General features: G+C 36.6%; 2 protein-coding genes across 2 annotated transcripts in view; one reads left to right on the forward strand and one right to left on the reverse strand.

Annotated features, from left to right (window-relative positions):
* dapp1 (dual adaptor of phosphotyrosine and 3-phosphoinositides) overlaps window positions 1–6,140 on the forward strand; it is a 9,382-nt gene extending 3,242 nt beyond the window's left edge. Inside the window, exons 3-10 of the mRNA XM_007553068.2 lie at window positions 574–696; window positions 957–1,090; window positions 1,995–2,125; window positions 2,831–2,878; window positions 3,057–3,119; window positions 3,267–3,352; window positions 4,938–5,025; window positions 5,577–6,140. Of these exons, the coding sequence (XP_007553130.1) occupies window positions 574–696; window positions 957–1,090; window positions 1,995–2,125; window positions 2,831–2,878; window positions 3,057–3,119; window positions 3,267–3,352; window positions 4,938–5,025; window positions 5,577–5,600 (697 nt within the window). The 3' untranslated portion in view covers window positions 5,601–6,140. The remainder of the gene's footprint in view (window positions 1–573; window positions 697–956; window positions 1,091–1,994; window positions 2,126–2,830; window positions 2,879–3,056; window positions 3,120–3,266; window positions 3,353–4,937; window positions 5,026–5,576) is intronic.
* Window positions 6,141–6,343: 203 nt separating this feature from the next.
* lamtor3 (late endosomal/lysosomal adaptor, MAPK and MTOR activator 3) lies at window positions 6,344–9,374 on the reverse strand. Its single transcript, XM_007553071.2, has 7 exons — window positions 9,269–9,374; window positions 9,012–9,049; window positions 8,089–8,123; window positions 7,952–8,010; window positions 7,686–7,819; window positions 6,697–6,760; window positions 6,344–6,624 (listed from the first exon to the last, which is right to left on the reverse strand). The coding sequence occupies exons 2-7, from the start codon at window positions 9,018–9,020 to the stop codon at window positions 6,551–6,553; spliced, it is 375 nt and encodes a 124-aa protein (XP_007553133.1). The 5' UTR covers window positions 9,021–9,049; window positions 9,269–9,374; the 3' UTR covers window positions 6,344–6,550.
* Window positions 9,375–19,567: the final 10,193 nt, after the last annotated feature.

A 19,567-nucleotide genomic window follows, 5' to 3' on the forward strand; every position in this document is an offset into this window, starting at 1 on the left:
GGATGGACCAGTAGATTGTATTTGTTTTAATTTGCCTTAATTTACTTAGACTGTCATATTTGGTTATAGTTGGGGGTAAGTAACTCATAAGAAAAAGTTTTTTTACATTCAAGTTTACAGACAATATTATGAGCTTATAAATCCGTGTACGACTGAACCAAATCAGATGAGTGTGGTTTTTTTATCGTCTTTTTCTCAAGCTAGAAATGATAGTTTGTCTTTACAGAACTCCTCCCAACCTTTGATGCAAATGAAGAACTTTCACATCCCTTTTTACCGGTTTCATTTACATCTGTGGCACATTCACACTTATGAAATCTCTCCAAATGTCATAATGGTTTGATGTGGACAAACAATTGCAAATCAAACAATATTGAATGTCCCTCGCTGTCCTGGGATAAAAAGCATCTTAAATCTCAAATCAATTTCACTTTTGAATATTTGGGATTAAACTCTATCAGGCTTCACTGTGTCTTATTGTTCAAAACTTGGTGCTGGGGAATCAGGCTGTTCAAATCAAAGTGTTTATTTCTATGAAAACAGTTTTTTTTACTTTCATGATTTTCATTGCAGGTGGTACCACTATGACCTGTCCCGGCATGCTGCAGAGGCTCTCCTCCTGTCCAATGGAGGAGATGGGAGTTATCTCCTGAGGAACAGTAATGGCACTCCTGGCTGCTTTGCCCTCTCAGTCAGGTCAGTCACATGCCAGAACTAAAAAGAAAACACTAAAGGAGATTGTTTCTCCTAAAGGTCAGGAGATTACTAGATTACCACTAGAATGTATTTCATGTTTCTTTGTTAAACTGGAAAGAAATAAGTCTGAGCCTAAGGGCTGTAGACATTCAGGCAGTATGTACTATATGTGTTGAATCTGCGTGTTTGGCAGATGCAAAACATAAAAAAAATCCTAAATTCTGAAATGTTTTTTTTTTTTCATTCTTTGAAACACACAGAGCAAAGGATTCAGTGAAGCATTTTCATGTGACACGCAGAGACAATGTCTACATCTTTGGGTTTAACGAGTTCCCAAGCCTTCAGGACTTTGTCAGCCACTTTGCCAACCAACCTCTCCTGGGAAGCGATGCAGGTATGAAGATCTAGATTTGTGATTCATCAGAGTCACCAATAAAACACCTTCTATTCCATACCTGATTTCAGTCAGTCTGAACCCCAATTTTTATACCAATAGGAGTTTTATAGGAAGTGATGCTGAGTATTAAGTGTTTTTTTGTTTGTTTTTTTCCCCCAGAAATTATTAAGGAAAAACAAAAATATAATGAAGCCAAACCAACACAACAAAAAACTGTCTATACAAACTTACTTTCTGTTTATTGGTTCACCTTGAAGTATCTGCTGCAGTAAAGTTTTAAACTGTTAGTATTTAGACATAATCTTTCCATGTTGAGTTTTTCCAACCTTAATGGCATAGTCTGAGTTAGTGGTGTCCAGATTAGCTTGACTCTAAACAGTAATTGGCTCTAAAACATGTTTACTTCTGGTTTAGTGACATTCTTGCATGGGAATGCTGGTGGAATTTTCCACTTTCTAACTGTAGGTGGTGTTGATATTGATCAGCAATCCGATGAGAACAATCCTCCGTCCCATGTGCTTTATTTACCCAACACTGGGTGATAAGGTTTAGGTGTTAGAAAGAACAGTCCGAGTACTCCTCTTCCCATCGGTATGTGCCTCGGAACATCGCAACCTCCTTTTAGTCGCTTGTTTCCACAATTTCGTTCCTAAATCAGGTCCTATATAACTCATGATCACTCATCCATCGTGGATGGATGTATGGATTGATAGATGAGGTATTTGGAAAATTTAGCAAAGAAAACAATAATTGAACTGACAATCTCACAGTAGGCAGATAGTTACTCCAGTTAAATAATGCTATCTTCTTACAACTTATTTTGTAGAATCAAAAGTTGAGTACAAATGTATTATGGGAAAATTATGTAAAACATTTAACTTGCCCTCTGTTTTTGAACCAGGGACCCTCATCGTGCTTAAGAGTCCGTATCCGTGGCGTGTGGAAGAGCCATCCATCTATGAGTCGGTGCGAGTTCACACCGCCATACAGACGGGTCGGACACAAGATGATCTGGTCCCCAAAGCACCATCGGTATGAGGAGAAGCTTTGTTTTCATTTGTATGCATTGTTTAGGTTTATAGACTAGTAAGGTTCATTGGAATGGTTGTGTTTGATTTAGGTGTGAAACCTTATGATTAAAAGATAACATAGAAATTAACTTTTTCACTCAATCCCAACTTGTAATAAACCTTTCATCCCTACGTTTACCGAACTTTTTGTGTATTTCAAGCTAAATTTCACGGCCAAAATATGCAGTGTCAGTCAGTGAGGCGTTTTTAAGGAAATTATGTCCAGAGGAAGTTCTACATTTGCATGTTCCTCATGTAGTCGGTGTGAATATATGTAGAAGTGGGTTTCAGTCCTGTTTATTACATTCTCTGCTTATCTCTAATGGATCCAAGCTGTATGACCAAGCAAAGCACCCAGATGGAGGTTCAATCAAATAATGAGTGCAGAGAGATGAAATGCATTTCTGAGTTCGACTATTTTTGTTTGAAATATATTTCTTTGTTTATTTAATTTAATTTGTAAACCATAATAATGAATACCACAAAAAACAAAGGCTTGAAATGAAATTATATCATTTGTGGGTCTTGGTTGGTGAATGAAATTGTCTCCAAACATTGCTTGAAGTTCATTTTACTGAAAAAGTTTTTTATTTTTTTATTTTTTTTTTTTTTTTTATCTTAAACTATTACTCCTGCCTTTCTACTGACACATGGTATGTCATTACAGCTGGGCACCAAGGAAGGGTACCTGGTGAAACAAGGAGCAATTGTGAAGGTGAAATCAGGCCATCTCTACACATTAGAAAAACAATCATCAGATACTCAGATACATTTAGAATCCAAACTCAAATTTCAGTTTTACTGACTTGGCTGCTCATACTTAAAATCTAGCATCACCTTTAATTTACAGATATATTTGAAACTTGTTTTTTTTTGTTTGTTTTTTTTGACAGAATTGGAAACAAAGGTGGTTTACACTCCATAGAAATGAACTGAAGTACTTTAAAGACAAAACGGTAAGGTTATTTCACATTCCTGGTTATAAATTTGACAACTATTTGACAGGTTAATTATTTGATAAATGGTAAATGTTAGTATGTGCTATCTATTGATCAAGTTAATCCATACTTGCATCTAATCAGCTACGTTGTTCCTCATTGCAGTGTGAGGAGCCCATTCGGACGCTGGATTTAACATCTTGCTCTGCTGTCCAGTTTGACTATTCTCAGGACAAAGTCAACTGTTTCTGGTACGTAACTTACTGTGTTGGTATGAATCTTTTACTTGAGGAGCATTTGTCATTAACGAATGGAAAGAAATAGCACAATAGGGTCAAACACAAGATTTAAACAAAAACAATAATCAGCTGGAAGTCAAACGAGTTTTACAGAGAAGTACTTTGGTGTTTTCCACAACATCACAACCTTTTTGGTTTTGGGAAAAGCCCTCATTATGTCAAGACTTTTAACGATCCGACCACATATGACTTAAATAAAGACACGCCTTTCGGTGTACTCTATGTTAATACAACAGTCTCAAACACAGTGCTTCTTTGTGTGATATCATGAAAAATATCTAAATAAATCAAACAAGATAGCAGGAAGAGAACTGTGAGCTTTGATAAGTATAGTTCATCCTTGGACACAATTTCCAGATGACTGAAGGTGCCATGTTAATGTACAAATACAGTCACCGTGGGATAGGTTCTCTGTCCTAGAGATGAACATGTTCTGGTGCACAAATATTCATCTCATTCCTAGCAAAAGAAAATCCTGACTAAAGCAGGTTGCATAGTGTCATTAATAACAAAACAAGTAATAAACTGTTCATAAACTGCAAAATAAACAGAGAAGGTTTGTGCTGTCAGTAAGACAGGCTTCACATTGTGTTACTGTTACCACTTCTGCCTCCTTAGCTGTGCTATGTTTTCTATTGCTCAACTCATGTTAAGCAAAAAAAAAAAAAATAAAAAAAACAAAAATAAAAAGTAGCCACATTGTTTCAGTTTCTCATGGGAAAAAAAATACTTTATTTTCTTTTGGTCTGTGCTCCATCATGTGTGTTATCCTGATTGCTATCTATTATTTTACAGCAGTTTGAAACCCTCCAAAACACCTGCAAATATAAACAAAACCCTCTTTTCAGTTCTGAGTTGAACTTCCCCATATTGACTTTTTTTTTTTTCAAACATTGATGTTTTTTGTGCTAATAAAGGGAAGTCTAAGGCGACAGTGGAGGAAACTGACCTGCGTTCTAGATGTTGGCACAATCATTTAAATAATTTCACATTCAACCCATCTGTCTAAACAGGGAAGAACATATTTGTTTTTTGTCTAACCCAGCAAAAATAGTTTGTTTGGTTTTATTCTGTAAATTGAAACATAAGAACAAGAGAAAATGAAAAACGTAAGAGTTAACAAAATTGAGAAATCTGTTGAGAAAAAAAAAGTGACATAAAGCAAAGCTGAAACTTAAAGAGGAAGCTGATGAAACAGACAAAAAACCGACAATTGAAAGAGGAAGACAAGATGACAAAGTCCAAAATGAGCAAAATGTGAGAGGTGAGGAAAACAGGGCAGAAACTTTTACCAGATGAACATTTCAGAAATAAACTGGAAACAAACTGCAGCTGACTGATTTTATAAATTTTTTATTTACCATTGTTTGTTTTTACATTTCAACAGACATATTCTACTTGATTTAAAACTGCTATGTTTGCTTGAAGTAACTTTGTATGTCTGTGTGTGTGTGTGTGTGTGTGTGTGTGTGTGTGTGTGTGTGTGCCTGTGTGTGTGTGTGTGTGTGTGTGTGTGTGTGTGTGTGTGTGTCCACAGTCTCGTGTTTCCCGATCGAACATTTTACCTCTGCGCAAAGACAGGAGTTGAGGCAGACGAATGGATTAAGATCCTCCACTGGAAGCTGGTGAGTTCCATCAGACTGATTCATACGGATTATTTAATCTGTGGTACAGTCAGCAGGAAAAGAAACATAAGAATATGGACATCATTCATGTGTTTTCACTGCCAAAACTTCCAATTTCTGGGAAAAAGAAGACAATAAGAAATGCAATCCTTTGCATGGCTTATTGCAAGGGATTGCAATAAGCCATAAGATTGAATCATTGGTAAACAATGATTAGATGTTTACCAGATTTTTGTCAAACAGGGGGGATTGCATGGATTGAGCAGCTGAGGGAAAGTCAATTATTACAACACATTGCTTTTGGGTCTGAAACATTTAAGCTTACGTACCATAAATCTACTTCCTTATTACTGTAATATGATTTCCTTTCTTGCTGCTCCTCATCTCTTCTGTTTCACAACTGCAAAAGAAGAAATTTGCAACCATTGCTGGAAAAAAAAACAAAAAAAACAACAAAAAAAAACTTGTGGCTTTTATTTTTTTGAAACCATCACCATTTCTGAAACCAGTGTTCTCAAATCAGCATTTGTAATCTTTGCTTTTGCTTTCAGTCTCAGATAAGAAAAGGGCGATGATGGTCATCCATGAAGAAACAGGACAATAGCTCCATTCTCACAGAAGATGCCAGGATATCTGAAGGAATGAGGCAGATCTGGAATGTGTCTATGACCAACCTATTGAAGGATTTTGACAGTTCTGTAGAGTTCCTGGATAAAAAAAAAAAAAATGTATGGTGAACAGCAGTGCTCTCACTGAAGAAAAAAAAAACATTTCAAAACTCACGCAAATATGTTTTATGTAAATATCAAACTAAATTCTTTTGTTACAATGTGCACTTTCAAAACAATGTTAGCTGTGAACTGAGACATGTCAGTGTAGTTTTGATGGACACACTGCAGTGCAGGAATGGTTTTGGTAATATTTGAGTTATGACTGACTTGTAGCTTTATAGACTCAACATAAATGAGGGTAGAAGCAGAATAACAGGTGCTTGAAGTGAATCAGAATGCTTTATGTTATGTTTATGTATATTATTTTTTTAATTCACCTCAAGTGGGAGTAAAGCTAATTGAAATGTATCTGATTAAATAAAAACTCAAACTGTCTGTAGTATATCTATTTTTAATCTTGTTTTATAAAATGTTCACTTTTTTTTCCAACAAACCTCCATTGAAGGTTTAAATTCCTGACTTTCAGTTATATGTGCTCTTTTAATTCAAAGTCCAACATACATTAAAATGTAAAATATGTGAAATATAGTACAGTAGACAATTTTAGTGACATATAGGAAGGTAAGAGAAAAAGAGGCGGCACCATATTAGTTGTCAAAATGTGAACATTTATTCAGACTTTAACTCAACAGAAGAATGAAACCTTGGCAAACGGAGCACAAAGTTTATTTAAACTGATCCATAAACAATGAGAAACTACAGAAATCTCCCCAACATGACCTGAACATCTCAGCAAACCAACAGGAATATGATGAGTTGGGAGCAATTTGGTGCAATCTGCTGCCGATCTGAACTCATGTCACCTCGACCACCTGCCTCAGATTCTCTATTAGTGGAGCCAACTCCTTCTCCAGACTCATGATGAGGCCTGAGGACACAGAAACACGTCTTAGCTCAGCTGTTATCCACCTTTCAAAATGGCTGAAACAATGCATTTCACCTGTGTTGGCGTTGCTGCTGGCGATGAGGCTGATGACCAGAGGGAGCCGGTTAAACTGCACAATCTGTTCAGCACAAACATAACACGGCATCATGGAGGCAGAATATCAAATCCTACCAACGTGGACCAAAATCAAGTAATCAATATTATCAACTAAAGGGTAAGATGTGATCGGAAACTGGAGCCTTTGGTGCTGATGTGACACAATCACAAAACGTTTTTGAAATTTAATAAAAATAAATGTTTTTGTCAATTAGGAACTGGAGATTGCACGACATCTAAATGTGCTTTTTTCAGAAGGTTTTAAGAAAACACAAAATAACCACATGCAGATTTACGTATTTGAGTATTTCCAAGAAGTCATAGTTGAATCCTGACAGAAAACGCTAGGGGTTAATACTATTTGTGAAAAAAACAAACAAAAAAAACATTCACTGTTTCTAGTATTAACTCTACACTATGATTTAATCTACAGTTATGGGAAACCGTCCCCCTTACAGCTACCGGTACCACCTCGTCTAACGCACTTTCAGCACAACATTTCTCTCTGACTATCAGTTTCAAATCACTATGATAGAATTTTGGCCCGCTCTTTTTCCTAGTATTGCTTGACCTCATTGAGCCTTGGAGACCCACATATGTACACATCTCTCTTGTTGTGCTCCCACTACAACATTTCATGCAGAAAGAGGTCTGGTGGAGTGATCATAACTCATTGATGCTATTCTTTTTGCAGCCACTCTGTTGCTACGTTCAAAAATAATCATCATGTGAGTAACCCACATTATGTCAAGCTTCAATTGTCAGACAGATGGCCTCACATTTCACTCGCACACACACAAGTGTTTGCGGTTGACTCAGTGGCTGCTAAACGAGCCTGAGTCTCCCGTCGTTCTTTTTGACATTGCGTAGACAAGACATTAAGAAAAAAAAAAAAGAACTGTGTTTGAGGAGGTCGTCTAACACCAGAATATTATGCATCTTCTAACCTGGTAGGAGTTGTAATAGCAGATGATGCTCTTGTTTTTAGAGAGGCCGAGCTTGCTGCCCTGATCCGTAGCAAGAGCAAAGGTGGATAAGAATCCAGGTCTCAGGGCATGGACAGGGGCGTTGTCATTGGCAACTGCAGGGACACAGCATTCATCCACATGAGAGAAAGAGAAAGAGAAACCATCTCCAGAGAAAATATATGCAACTCATAGAATACATTTAAAGGTTTCCATTACAACGGCTGTCACAGGAGTCCCGGTCTTACCTTTGATAACTGGAACGCCATCTCTGTCTGTGACAACAACAGCGTGAAGACCTTCAACACTGAGGAGAACAAATAGCTGATTTAGCAACTTTGAAGAAACCCCGAACTGCCAACCGTGATTCTTCAACACCACCAACCTTTGCAGCTGTTTGTACAGGTATCTCTTTAAATCCTGTAGAAGAAAAAAACATGTTGGTAACTGGATTAAACAACATGGTTCATAGGTCTTTCGTAGGATCTAATCACAGTGAGTAAACCAGCAGAAGTGCTGAATGTCAAGGAGCAGACAGCATATTCTGTCAGTGACCACATAACAAATGAAAGATCTATATACATTTTCTTTCCTTAAATATGCGTCAGTTCAAAACTCCTGATCTAAACTAGTCCTTTATATTTTACTTCTAAGTTAGTTACCAACCTACTCTGTAACCATTTTTACACTAAATTAAATACAGACTTTTTATGGCCCCATTCTGAATCACGGATAATAATATATTAGATCCTTTGGTTGGAATTTAAATTGACTCGGTTTGAAATTCTGATAAAAAGAGTTTAGAACCCAGAAGTTCAGTGACATTGTCCCATTTTGATGGGGCCACATGGCAGCTGTGTCCTATAATGCAGTAATTGATATCATAAATTGTAATTCATCATCCTTTTTTATTATTTTTTTTATGTTTCTGAAAAAAATATTTCCTTGATTCTCAGCAGCAGAGTTGAAGAATGTGAATGTTTTAGCTACTTCGATAGAGAACTCTACAGATGATTTTGCTAGAATGACTGTTAAAACAGTTGGATATATCCGGTCTAGTCTGTCTACAACCCATCATGAGACTCCTGACTGACCCAGTGATTCACGTAAACAGAAGCAAACAGCGGATTAAAGTCATTTCTTTCATGCCCCAGCATTTAGTTTTCCGTCTTCACCCAAACGCACCAGGTTTTCAAGCTTAATCCCATCAGACTAAATGATATTGACGATCATTTATAGAGTTAACATATTATTATTGCGTAAAATATCTATTGAAGCTGCTATTAGAAGTAAATAAACCATACTCACATCTGCCATGGTGTGTTTTTATCTCCCTCTCTACGACTCTGTGGAGAAAGAAAATGTTTTAACAACAAGATATTATAATAAACGAGGAGAAGCTGTACGTTTCTTCTGGTGCAGCGTTTATGTTAAATATAACAAGCTAACAAGGCAGCTAAGTTTAACTTCGTTCGTTAATCAAGTTCAGCCACCAACAGCTGCTTAACCAGCATGTAGGTTTTTACAACAAAAAACAAAACAACGATTTAAAAGATTTTACCTACCTTTAATGATTTTATCTCCGATTTCTACATGCTAAACCAGAAGCTAACATCACATGACACCCTGGGTTTGTTTCCGGTATTAGAGGGTGGAGCATTTAAAGACGCTTTTCCGCATAAGCGCTGAATCTTACGTCAAACCCGCACCATTTTGTGAGTGGCATTTTCAAAGTAACATCATTACAAGAATAGTGTCTAATGCAACTATGGGCTGCATTTCAACTTCTGCTATCAGGATAGAGATGCACGATGACTGCGTAAAACCTATAGGCCGCAGTTAGACTCATACATTTCTTCGGGGACAATGAACTTAATTGAATAAATCAGATTATAACACGCCTTTGATTAAAGTTTGTGGTTGATTACACAAAAAGTATACAATCACGTTTTAGCCACGAGAGGGAAGTATTTCTCTGCTCTCATATGCGCACCGCGGAGGCTGAAAAGACTGGTAAAATAAAAATGCACGTATATAATTTTTCTTTACTGCATTAGAATTACCTACTAAATAATTTTATGTCACATGAATACGGTTTTCTTGTTTTTTGTTGTTTTCTTGTTGTTTGTTTTCAGAAACATGCAAAAGGAAGCAAACAAGCAAGCAAACAAAACAAAACAAAACAAAACAAAAAACATATTGTTAAAAAAGCTAAAACTACTATTACCTGGTGTGTTCATCTCTTTTCTGCTGCCTAAAAATTCTCAGGCTATTCTCAGTACATTCTACATGGTAAAGAACCATGCAAAGACTAGCCAGGTTCTTACTTATGTTTTCTGTTCTACAAGGGTCTTTATCCACTGTAAGGAGAGAAAAAAAAGTGATAACATACCAGACATTTTATGTCAGCAAAGTTCAAGGGAACTTTTAGTTGCACATGGTTTTACTAAATGTTGCAATGCTGGAGTTTCCATATAAAGGGTAAATACATGATTATTAACTAATATTTTTTTTCTAGATAGCAACAAAGTTGTAGGAGTTAAGGCTTTTTGGATTCCCATACTGAAGACCACAACATTTTAACTTTTTTTCTCTGAGACCATAAGCTAAAATAAATATTTATCTTTTTTTTTTTGTACAGTCCAGGTACCAGTTGAAGCAGGTAATTGTATACAATACCATGTGAAGGACACCTCGACCAGACATTAAACCAAATACATTCGATTCTCATCAAACAAATAATCAGATATGTCCGGTTGATTTCCTGCTTGCTCTGTGCCTCAACGATATCTCTGTTTATTTGGGTGTTTGCTGTCTGTCTGTACTCCCAGACTGGTCGATATGCCTGTCATAGTCTCTGCTAAGTGCAGAAAGTATGACAGAGTTTTTCTGCTTTGAGACGATTCTTTTCTTACATTGTGAGTACCGTGTCACAGACACGGTGAAAAATCTAGTATTTCCTTCCCGTTCTAACTCTGTAGTCTGATCATTTTAACAGTTATTTCTATTCCTACACTCTCAACGTGTAAAATAAGTGAGCCACTCCCACACTATCTGACGGTTCAAAAGCTGCAAAGTTTACACTACTGTTTAAAGTCTATAAAAAGGCATATGCCCACACTCTAAAGTCCAACTGTGTTTGGTTGTATCTCCACTCTGCTTATCATATGATAGCCCAACAGAAATGGAAGTTTCTAGACTAACAACATACAACAGTAAAATAAAATTTAATCAGGAAACCACAGTTCACCCAAAACCTTGAGTCAGAGTTTGGATCAACACCAAAAATGCATAGAATATTCCAGCAGCACTTAAATCACTTCACTGACTTCCTGTATGAAAAGAATAGCTTTTAAAATCATATTTGTCTTTAAAGTAATGAATAGTCTTGGGCCTAAGTCCATCTAAGATTAACAAACATATGGGAGACATATTTCCTATTGAGTGGTTTAGGAAGATGCAAGATTCAAGAGAAGCTCATCCTGGAACGCTCAAGGAAGAATGAGATCCAAGCTCCAAGTAAAGATAAATACCCAGACATTTTCATGTGAGTTGTCTGACTGGACTAAAGTTTTACATTTTTTTAGCATTATGTGTGATTAGGGTCCTGCAACTGACAGTAATAGCTATTCAAACACTTGAAAAGTTTCAAAGTTTGCATAAAAAGTTATGACAGGAGCATAAGGCGTTGGTGCAGAAACACAGGCAGCAACGTTCACAATTACAAGTTTCAGGTTTCAGCTACAACAAGTCAAGTGCTGTGTTTGCATTTCGTGCATGAAGTCAAGCTTGTTTATTCTGCACTAACGTCTCAAACTTGGAGGAAATAACTTCCACGGCCCTGGGAATAGAATTTAAAATGCCTTATCAACTTGGTTTTAAGCCTTGTACATGCTTCATCCAGCAGGTCCTGATCTCAGTAACAGATAGACCTCCAAGTGAAGACAAAACAAAAAACAAAAATCAAAAAAGTGGAATATTGAGAACTTAATTCACATTGTCAATAATCTAACAGCTGTGCTTTGAACCAACAGCAGCTGCACCAGAGCAGCTTTGTTTAGTTAGGTGAATGATGAATTATAAGAGTTAAAAATCCATTTAACAAGTTTCAGTTTCAAAGTTAACACAATGGGATTTGATTTTGCAAAGCTTCAGAAAAAATAAAACCATGAACCCTAGCCCTAACCCTAACCCCATGTAAGACCTTGGACAAAACTGAGGGGGGGACTCAAGCATGACTGATTAGTGTCTTTGATACTGTCAATTTGCAGTCTTGGAGAGGAGGGTGACTGTTCTTTGCTTTAAGCAGATGATGAAAGGAGAAATCATACGGTAGTATATTTAAAGTATATTATAATAAACATATAATTATATATAATGTGAAAATAAGAAGCTGCAGGTGCTCTAAAAATTCCTAGTTGTTGTTTATGGAAAATTAATGTTTTTCCTTCTGTTGCATGAACAGTCTTTGTTACAGCATATGGACTCCTGATTCATCTATTCAAGTCCCATCACTCAATTACAAGACACTAAGATCTTGTAATTTATTCAATTCCTCCATGTCTCAGACTTAGAGTAACTAACAGTAATTCCAGTTGCTCCAGTTCAGGTGAAGGTCATGGTTTGGCACCAAATCATATGAAGAAGACCACGATGAGACCTGAGGTTCCTACACCAGACATCTTCAAATCCATGATAGCACCTTCTGATCTACTCCAACAACATTTCAAAAATTACTAGGATTTGACTCTCACTCTCATACACCTATCATTCATATCAACCCCTGCTAAGCTGTTCCTTGATGCCATGCTTGTTGCCACAACATCCTGACCTGTTGAGGCACGGACTCCTCTAAAGCCATGGTGTGGTGTGGTTTCAGACAGAAAGACATTAGTGCAGATCTTTTAAGTCCTATAAGTTGCAGGGTGGGGCTTCCATGGATTGAAAAAGTCAATTTAGCATCTGTGGGATGCTGAATTGAGATGTGACCAGGGGGATTCGGAACACAAGAGATATAAACGTGTATGCATGCGTGTGTGGATATTTGTCCTACTTGTCTTGCTATCATAAACTTGTTCATATTCTTACATTGTCCATTTTGTTTCTACTTTTAACACAGCTTGAAGTTAAAAAGTACATTTACTGCGTCTTTATACTGCATTAGGTGTGAATGTGGAATGTGGTTGGTCACAGTTCTGACCAATTATGAAGGCAGATTTACTATACAGCGAAAGCAGCACTTTTTCCACGTCACCAGTTCACCCAGTCATAAAATGTGTGCTGTGAAATCTCTGCCAGCGACTGAGGTCAAAATGCAGACAAACACAGAGCCAGTGTTGTGTGAATGAACTCTTCCCGTCTGGCCCCACTCTTTTGTAACATTATATAAGGTTATACCACCTACACTGGCTTACTCGTTGTTACATATTTGCCAGCCGGTTCTGTAATGGAGTTCAAAGCACAGTGTCACAGTTATTGATTTCTTCTCTTTAAAGTACTGTCTCTTTATTCAGTGCATATCCCAAAAGGAGACAAAATTCATAAAAAAAGAGCATGCACTAAAACACATGGATATTATAAGTGGTATAGTGTTTCTACCATGTTTAGGTTAATGTTAATTGTTTGGTTATGAAAACTATTATACCCAAATCTTACTTTAATATTTTTATCACAAAAGGATTTTATATTCATGAGCAAATAATTTACAAAGACATTTTTTTTTTCAAAACAAAACAAAACAAAAAAATAATAATTCTGGTGACTACTCTAGAAAACAACTGGAAATTATTGTGCACAGAAGGATTCTTTATGAGATAAAGGAAATTACAGACAACTGTGAACATTCCCATGAAAGTGCTTTATAAACATATCTTTAGTCAGAAGCTTTTTCAGAGTCGCTGTAATTCAGACTGCTATCCTTTGTCAGCATCTATAACAGCTCTTTGGAGAAAATTCTTAAATATGAGTTAAACCAGCATTTAGTTTCCCTTTTTGGATTACTGATGTATTTTTGAATTTAAATTAAATAAATACATTTTTAAGTAATTCCCAGCTTTCATAACAAACAATAAAGCAAAATTTATATATATTTTTTTTAAACATTAATTTTATTTGCGTCATGCCTAAGATGATTTTTTTCTCCCCATAAACATATAAACCATGATTGAAGTTCTCTTATCGGAGCAGAGGAAATTTTATCTGGAACAATCACCTGACTGCATTTTTTAAGCAAGTTGAAAACCCTCAAAGAAAATGAAATAATATTATTATCATCACCCTATTTGCATACTGTACCAGGAAAATACAACATTTCCCTATATTAGATTAAACTTTTTCTGGGATAAGGAAAATTTTCCAGACAAGTAAAGGATTGATTTAGGTGCTCTTACACGTCATTTGGAATGGCTGTGGCTCAGAGGGAAGAGAGGTTTTCCAAGTAGATGGTTGTGTGTTCAGTTCCAGCTTGGTGCTCCACCACAAGGCCAATTGGACGTTACTGTTAATCTGTTTGTCACCGAATTTGCATTTCTGAATGTGACTCCAATGTAACTTGTTTGAGTGGCTGTATGACTAGAAAAGCACTAAAATGGTAAATCAAGTTCATTTACCATTTGTTATGAGCCCACAGGTGAAAGAAACCAATAAAAACCTCATCACTGTAGCAAACCAAAGCTTCTCTGGCAAATTCTCAAATTGATTTTTCATTGGAAACTTCCACTGTGACAGCACTGGTAACTGACAGTAAACATGAATCGCCAACATGTTGTGCAGAAATAAATGATTAACACATTAAATGATCTTTGGTTAGATAGAGTCTGATAATGGGTACCTTAAGCCTGTTTCTGCTTTTAGAAAAGTACTGGCCTATGATCTGTTTGCTGGGTACACATCCTACTTTGGTTTAGAGCCTGCCGTTAATCGATTCTCTGAATTAAATGTCATACTCAGAATTTGAGGTATGCTTGGAAATAAAAATCTACTACAATACCAAAATGTTCCTTGACTTCATTTCTATGAACAAAATCAGTAAGCGGCAATATTTTCTTCACAATAAGTGATTTTAGAAAAATATTAAAATTGCAGCATAAACACAAAGAAAATCTTTCTGAAAGCTTATTATTTTAAGGTAATTTTGCTTTTATATGTGTAGACAACAGCGCAAATAAAAGTGTGATGGTATTAGAAATTTGTGAGTTCACTCATGAGAAATGAACACTAAATGCTGCAATCACAAGAAAATTTTGGGAAAAAAATAATATGTCGAAGTAGACATGCCCCAAGTCATGTACGGTTTGTTTACGATGGAGTCTTTTGATCAGTGACCTACTCTTACTCAGTCCCCACTCCATGTTCTGGTTCCAACTTAATGAATGCGTTTATTGAAGCAAAGTTCATCAGATGGCACAGGACGGTGGAGTGGAAACAGAAACAGGAAAACAACGTTGATTCAGTTCTATCTTGGACAAGATCAGTGTTGGTCCTCCAGCCTGTTTCATTGTTGAAGTGCAAAACATTAATTACTCTTTCAGTCAACCCCCTAACTCATGAGGTTAATTGGGTTGGCCCACAATTCCAGAAAATTTTATGAAAAGCATTTTTCCTCAGAGAAACAATTTAAAAAGTTTGCAGATTTCTTCTTCTGTAGGACAGAACTCATCTGGAAAAAAATTAATCTGAAAAAAATATCAAGATGTTACCTGGACGGCTGTGATTCCCAATTCAAAACATGGCACAGCATCAAGAACCAACACTCGTCAATGCCTGAAAGAAACACAGAAACAAGCAAATGCTTTGGGAAATCTCTGTCAAGCTCTACAAGCCTTGTCCAAATGCAGAATCCACCTTTGTGGCTTGGAGAAATCTGGGATAAATGGAAGAAAAAAAAAAACAATTTCAGTGTTAAAGCCTCCTGACTATTGGGGGCTAATAATGAGGTTGTATCAATGCTCATCTCCACATCTGTGATGGAAGAATGCAGAACATTTCTCTAGACATTTTAGAGTCCTTTCCTCAAGAGCTGTCATGCACTTTTTAGAAGCATCCCTTTTCAACACAACCAAAGCCAATGAATAGGAGAATAACAGGCCTCTGCAGAACTGCATGATATGCTGATGAGGGAATTCAGGTCTGTTGGGGAAGGGATGCATCAAAAGGCCACTCAGGCAACATATGCTGTTTTGAAGACCACAACTGGTCCACTGAGACAATGAAAAACAACATTTCAATTGGATGACAGAGCAGGAAGAGGGTGCAGCTGCTGGTTGTCCTGTCCATTCCAAGTCAGGACCTGCAGTCCTGACTTGTCCCGTGAAGGGTGTCTTTCCTTCTAGAAGATGTTTTAGGAATTCAGAAAAGAAATATCAACATTAGAAAAGTTGTGTGACATTGTTTGGCTACAAGAGGTCAACAGGGTCAAAACAATGGAAATGGCACACTTGCATTTGGAATTTAGTCTTGGTGGACATACCATAGAAACTAATGAAGTCTAGAGAGTTTTTAACAGTGAAATGATCAATTCACAGTACTAATCAAAGAAAACAGATAATGAATGAGCTGATTGGACCACCAAAAATCAAACAAAAAAAAATACTTGTTTATTCAGGATCTGGATAATTAATTTACTTTTTTTTTAATTGTATTAATTTGATTACTTTTAAAAAGAAGAATAAAAGGTTTGAGAGACCAAGAGAAGAAATAAAACTTCCTTCAACTTACATGTCAGCCCTCCTTCTTTTTTTTTTTTTTTTTTAAGCCAGTGGTGCATTGCTGGTTTTTTTTTTATCAATAGCCTCTTGTTAGAGAATAATAAATGGAAGATTTATCTCCTTGTCTGGGTCATAGGGTGCATTTCCCCATTTTCAAGGAATTTAAGGTCTGCTGATCATATTTGCTTTGGCGAATCTGCTTGTACCTAATAAGCAAATGGGGAACAACCAACAGACTTTGTTTAGTGATTTGATGATCTTTTAACTGTCCAAGGTCTTTCCTTAGATGAACAGGGGAATATTGGTTTTCATTACCACACCAACAGTAATCATGAATATCCAAACACCAGACGGAAGACCCAGGAGCGTTAACCAGAAAAAACAGCTCCAGACTTTCAGCCCTCTTTTGGAGACCTCCAGGTTTGAGGAATAATACTTTCACCAGTGATACCTGTAATACTTTTCATTCAATGGTCTACGTTTAAGTTAGAGCTACAAAAATACTGGAAAGGGAAGACTTTGTCTGCAGAGATCAGATAAATCAGAGGCATCTAACATTTCTTACTTTCAAATTTGAACAAACAACATGTTAGTGTTGTTTCTAACTGAAAACATATTTAACATTTAGCTTATCTTCATGACAAATTTTCACATTTTAACAACAGATGTCAAAGAAAGACCCATGTTGAGTCATGGTCACCATTTTACTTTTTTCCCCTAACAACTGCAAATTGGTATTTCTCTGTTTAGCAAGAAATCATTTTGTGAGTAAGAATGTCAGTTCCCTTACTTTTTCACTAAACTTGAAGCCAATATGGATAGAATAGAAGAACTGATGTTTAGTCTACTGGGCATATAAACACAATGAATGTTGATTCATGAGGGTCAAGTTTTTTAAGTGATAGTTTGGAATGCTTGAGGTGGGTTTTGTAGTAATTTTATATGCAAACATTGGACTTTTTTTTTATGTTGTGCCAAGTTTGCCTTCCAGAATTGCCACAAAATATGGATTGACAATCAAACTGTTTGCTTCTTTTTGAATTGGTCGGTTCATTTACATAGAACTTTTTGGTGGTTTGAACCAAACGAGGTGTTGTATAATCTGTCACCATCTATTTCCATGTGAAACACTTCCTGCAAACAGAACATCTGCAAACAGAGCATCTTAAGCATGACCAGACGGAGTTACTGTCTGATGTGTCCAATGTGGTGTAAAAAAATGAAACAAATATGTTGTTTCATAAACAATTGCTTTTTTCACCATTTTAGAATTCAGGGTATATAATAATTTAACTCAAACATAAAGGCAGCTTGCAAAATAACATTACAAAGAATCACTAGGTATGTTTTGAAGACTGAAGTTATTTTAAGGTTGCAGAATTTTGCTTGACTCTTTGTAACGTTGTGACCAGGCATGCATTCATGCGTTCACTCATGGAATCTCAACAGGTCATCTATCAGCATATCTATTGGATGTAAGACACGAACACCTTTAAAAAGTCTCACAGAGCAGAGATGTGAAGAGGGTTTGGGTTATGTCAACCCAGCTTCATTACATAAGCAGATATTCTTATGAGATGAAATACATGGTACAAAATGACACATAAGATGAACAGGTGAGTTATGTGACCTTAAAAGTCTTATTTAGTATGGTTGTCCTTTCAGCAATTTATAAGTCTGGAACACTTATCACACGATGAAATGATGAAAACTGAAGAAAGACAGATGAAATGTTTCCAAGAAACAAGGGAAGAAACCCAATTGCGTTCCATCCGTCCTCTCATCCATTTTTCCAAATGAACATGTTTTTCCCTTTTTCCAAGACTGGGCAATGGAGGTCCAGAATGGAAACAATTTTTTTTTTCTCCGCTCCTCATGGAGGATATACCGAAAGTGTTGACAGTAGACAACCACGTGGAGCCAAGCTTGAGCAGGGGTGGAGGATTACTTAACATAATTTTAAAAATGTCTACCCGTTTAGAGCTTGACCAGGACAGAACAAACGACCTTCAGAGCAACCAATTAGCGACTGGTAAAGGGGGGTGTGGAGAAAGTAGAACATGAGAAAATATTTTGCGTAAATATTACAACTGTACTTTTGTCTTACTGCTGGCTCCTCACTGTCTAATGGTGGGCACAGACCTACAGAAATCATTGTCCAAAGCTGAAAATCCACTCAGCCATATAATAAGTTAGTTTTGGAATTTAATGAACTACACCACATCCATGTCAAAGCAAACCGTCCTGGTAGGATAACAAAACAAGTAAACGTCATCTCTGTCCTAATTCTTCCTGTCTTTGTCTTCTATTGGCTTCGTATGCATTTGTTGCCTGAAGAGGAAGTTTCTGGGAAGTCCGAACAAAGGGAAGACTATGAGGATAAACCTCATCAGCGCAAATTCATTTCGAAAGTGTGAGATGCTATAATTAAAGTGGATTTCCAAGAGAATCTGTTTGTCAAGTTGTAAATCATATTGCATGGAAACTTGTGCTCTCACAGAAAGCAAGTTTCTTCAGTTTTTTTTTGACACACCTAAATGATTGTGATCAAACAAAGATTAACATCAGACAAAGATAAATACAACAAATACAATAGCAGTTTACAAATGAGGATTTTATTTATCAAGAGAAAAAAAAAAATCACCCACCCAGGCCCTGTGTGAAAATATAATCCCGTTTATTATATCATAAATTTGGTGGGATTAACCTCATATTTAGTTTCAGCAGGCACACCCAGGACTCATTACAGCCTGGCATGTACAGTCAATAAATCACAAATATAACCTGTGAACAGGCTGAAAAATGTCTAAAATGAACACATCATAGCCTGATCTAAAGAAATACAGAAAAGGATAAGAGAACAAAGTCGCTGTTTGGAAACTCTTGCAAAAGTATTTCTAAGTCATTGAGACTTCAGCAGCTGCAAGCACCAGCAGAGTAGTGTCATAAAGTAGTGTTTGTTTAATAAGAAGAAATGTAGTCAGCTACAATGGCCTCTATGCTCACTCTGGAAGGCTCCACTGCTGAAGCAAAATAATGTTGAAGCTTCTTGAAGCTTGAAAGATTTGGAGAAGCCAGTGAAATAAAGGAAGAATAACATCTGGTCAGGTCAGAGCAAACCTGATCTCTGCATGTGTCATTGCACACACACAATGTGGA

This window comes from Poecilia formosa, unplaced genomic scaffold (assembly GCF_000485575.1).
Source record: "Poecilia formosa unplaced genomic scaffold, Poecilia_formosa-5.1.2 Scaffold54, whole genome shotgun sequence".
Taxonomy (NCBI): domain Eukaryota; kingdom Metazoa; phylum Chordata; class Actinopteri; order Cyprinodontiformes; family Poeciliidae; genus Poecilia; species Poecilia formosa.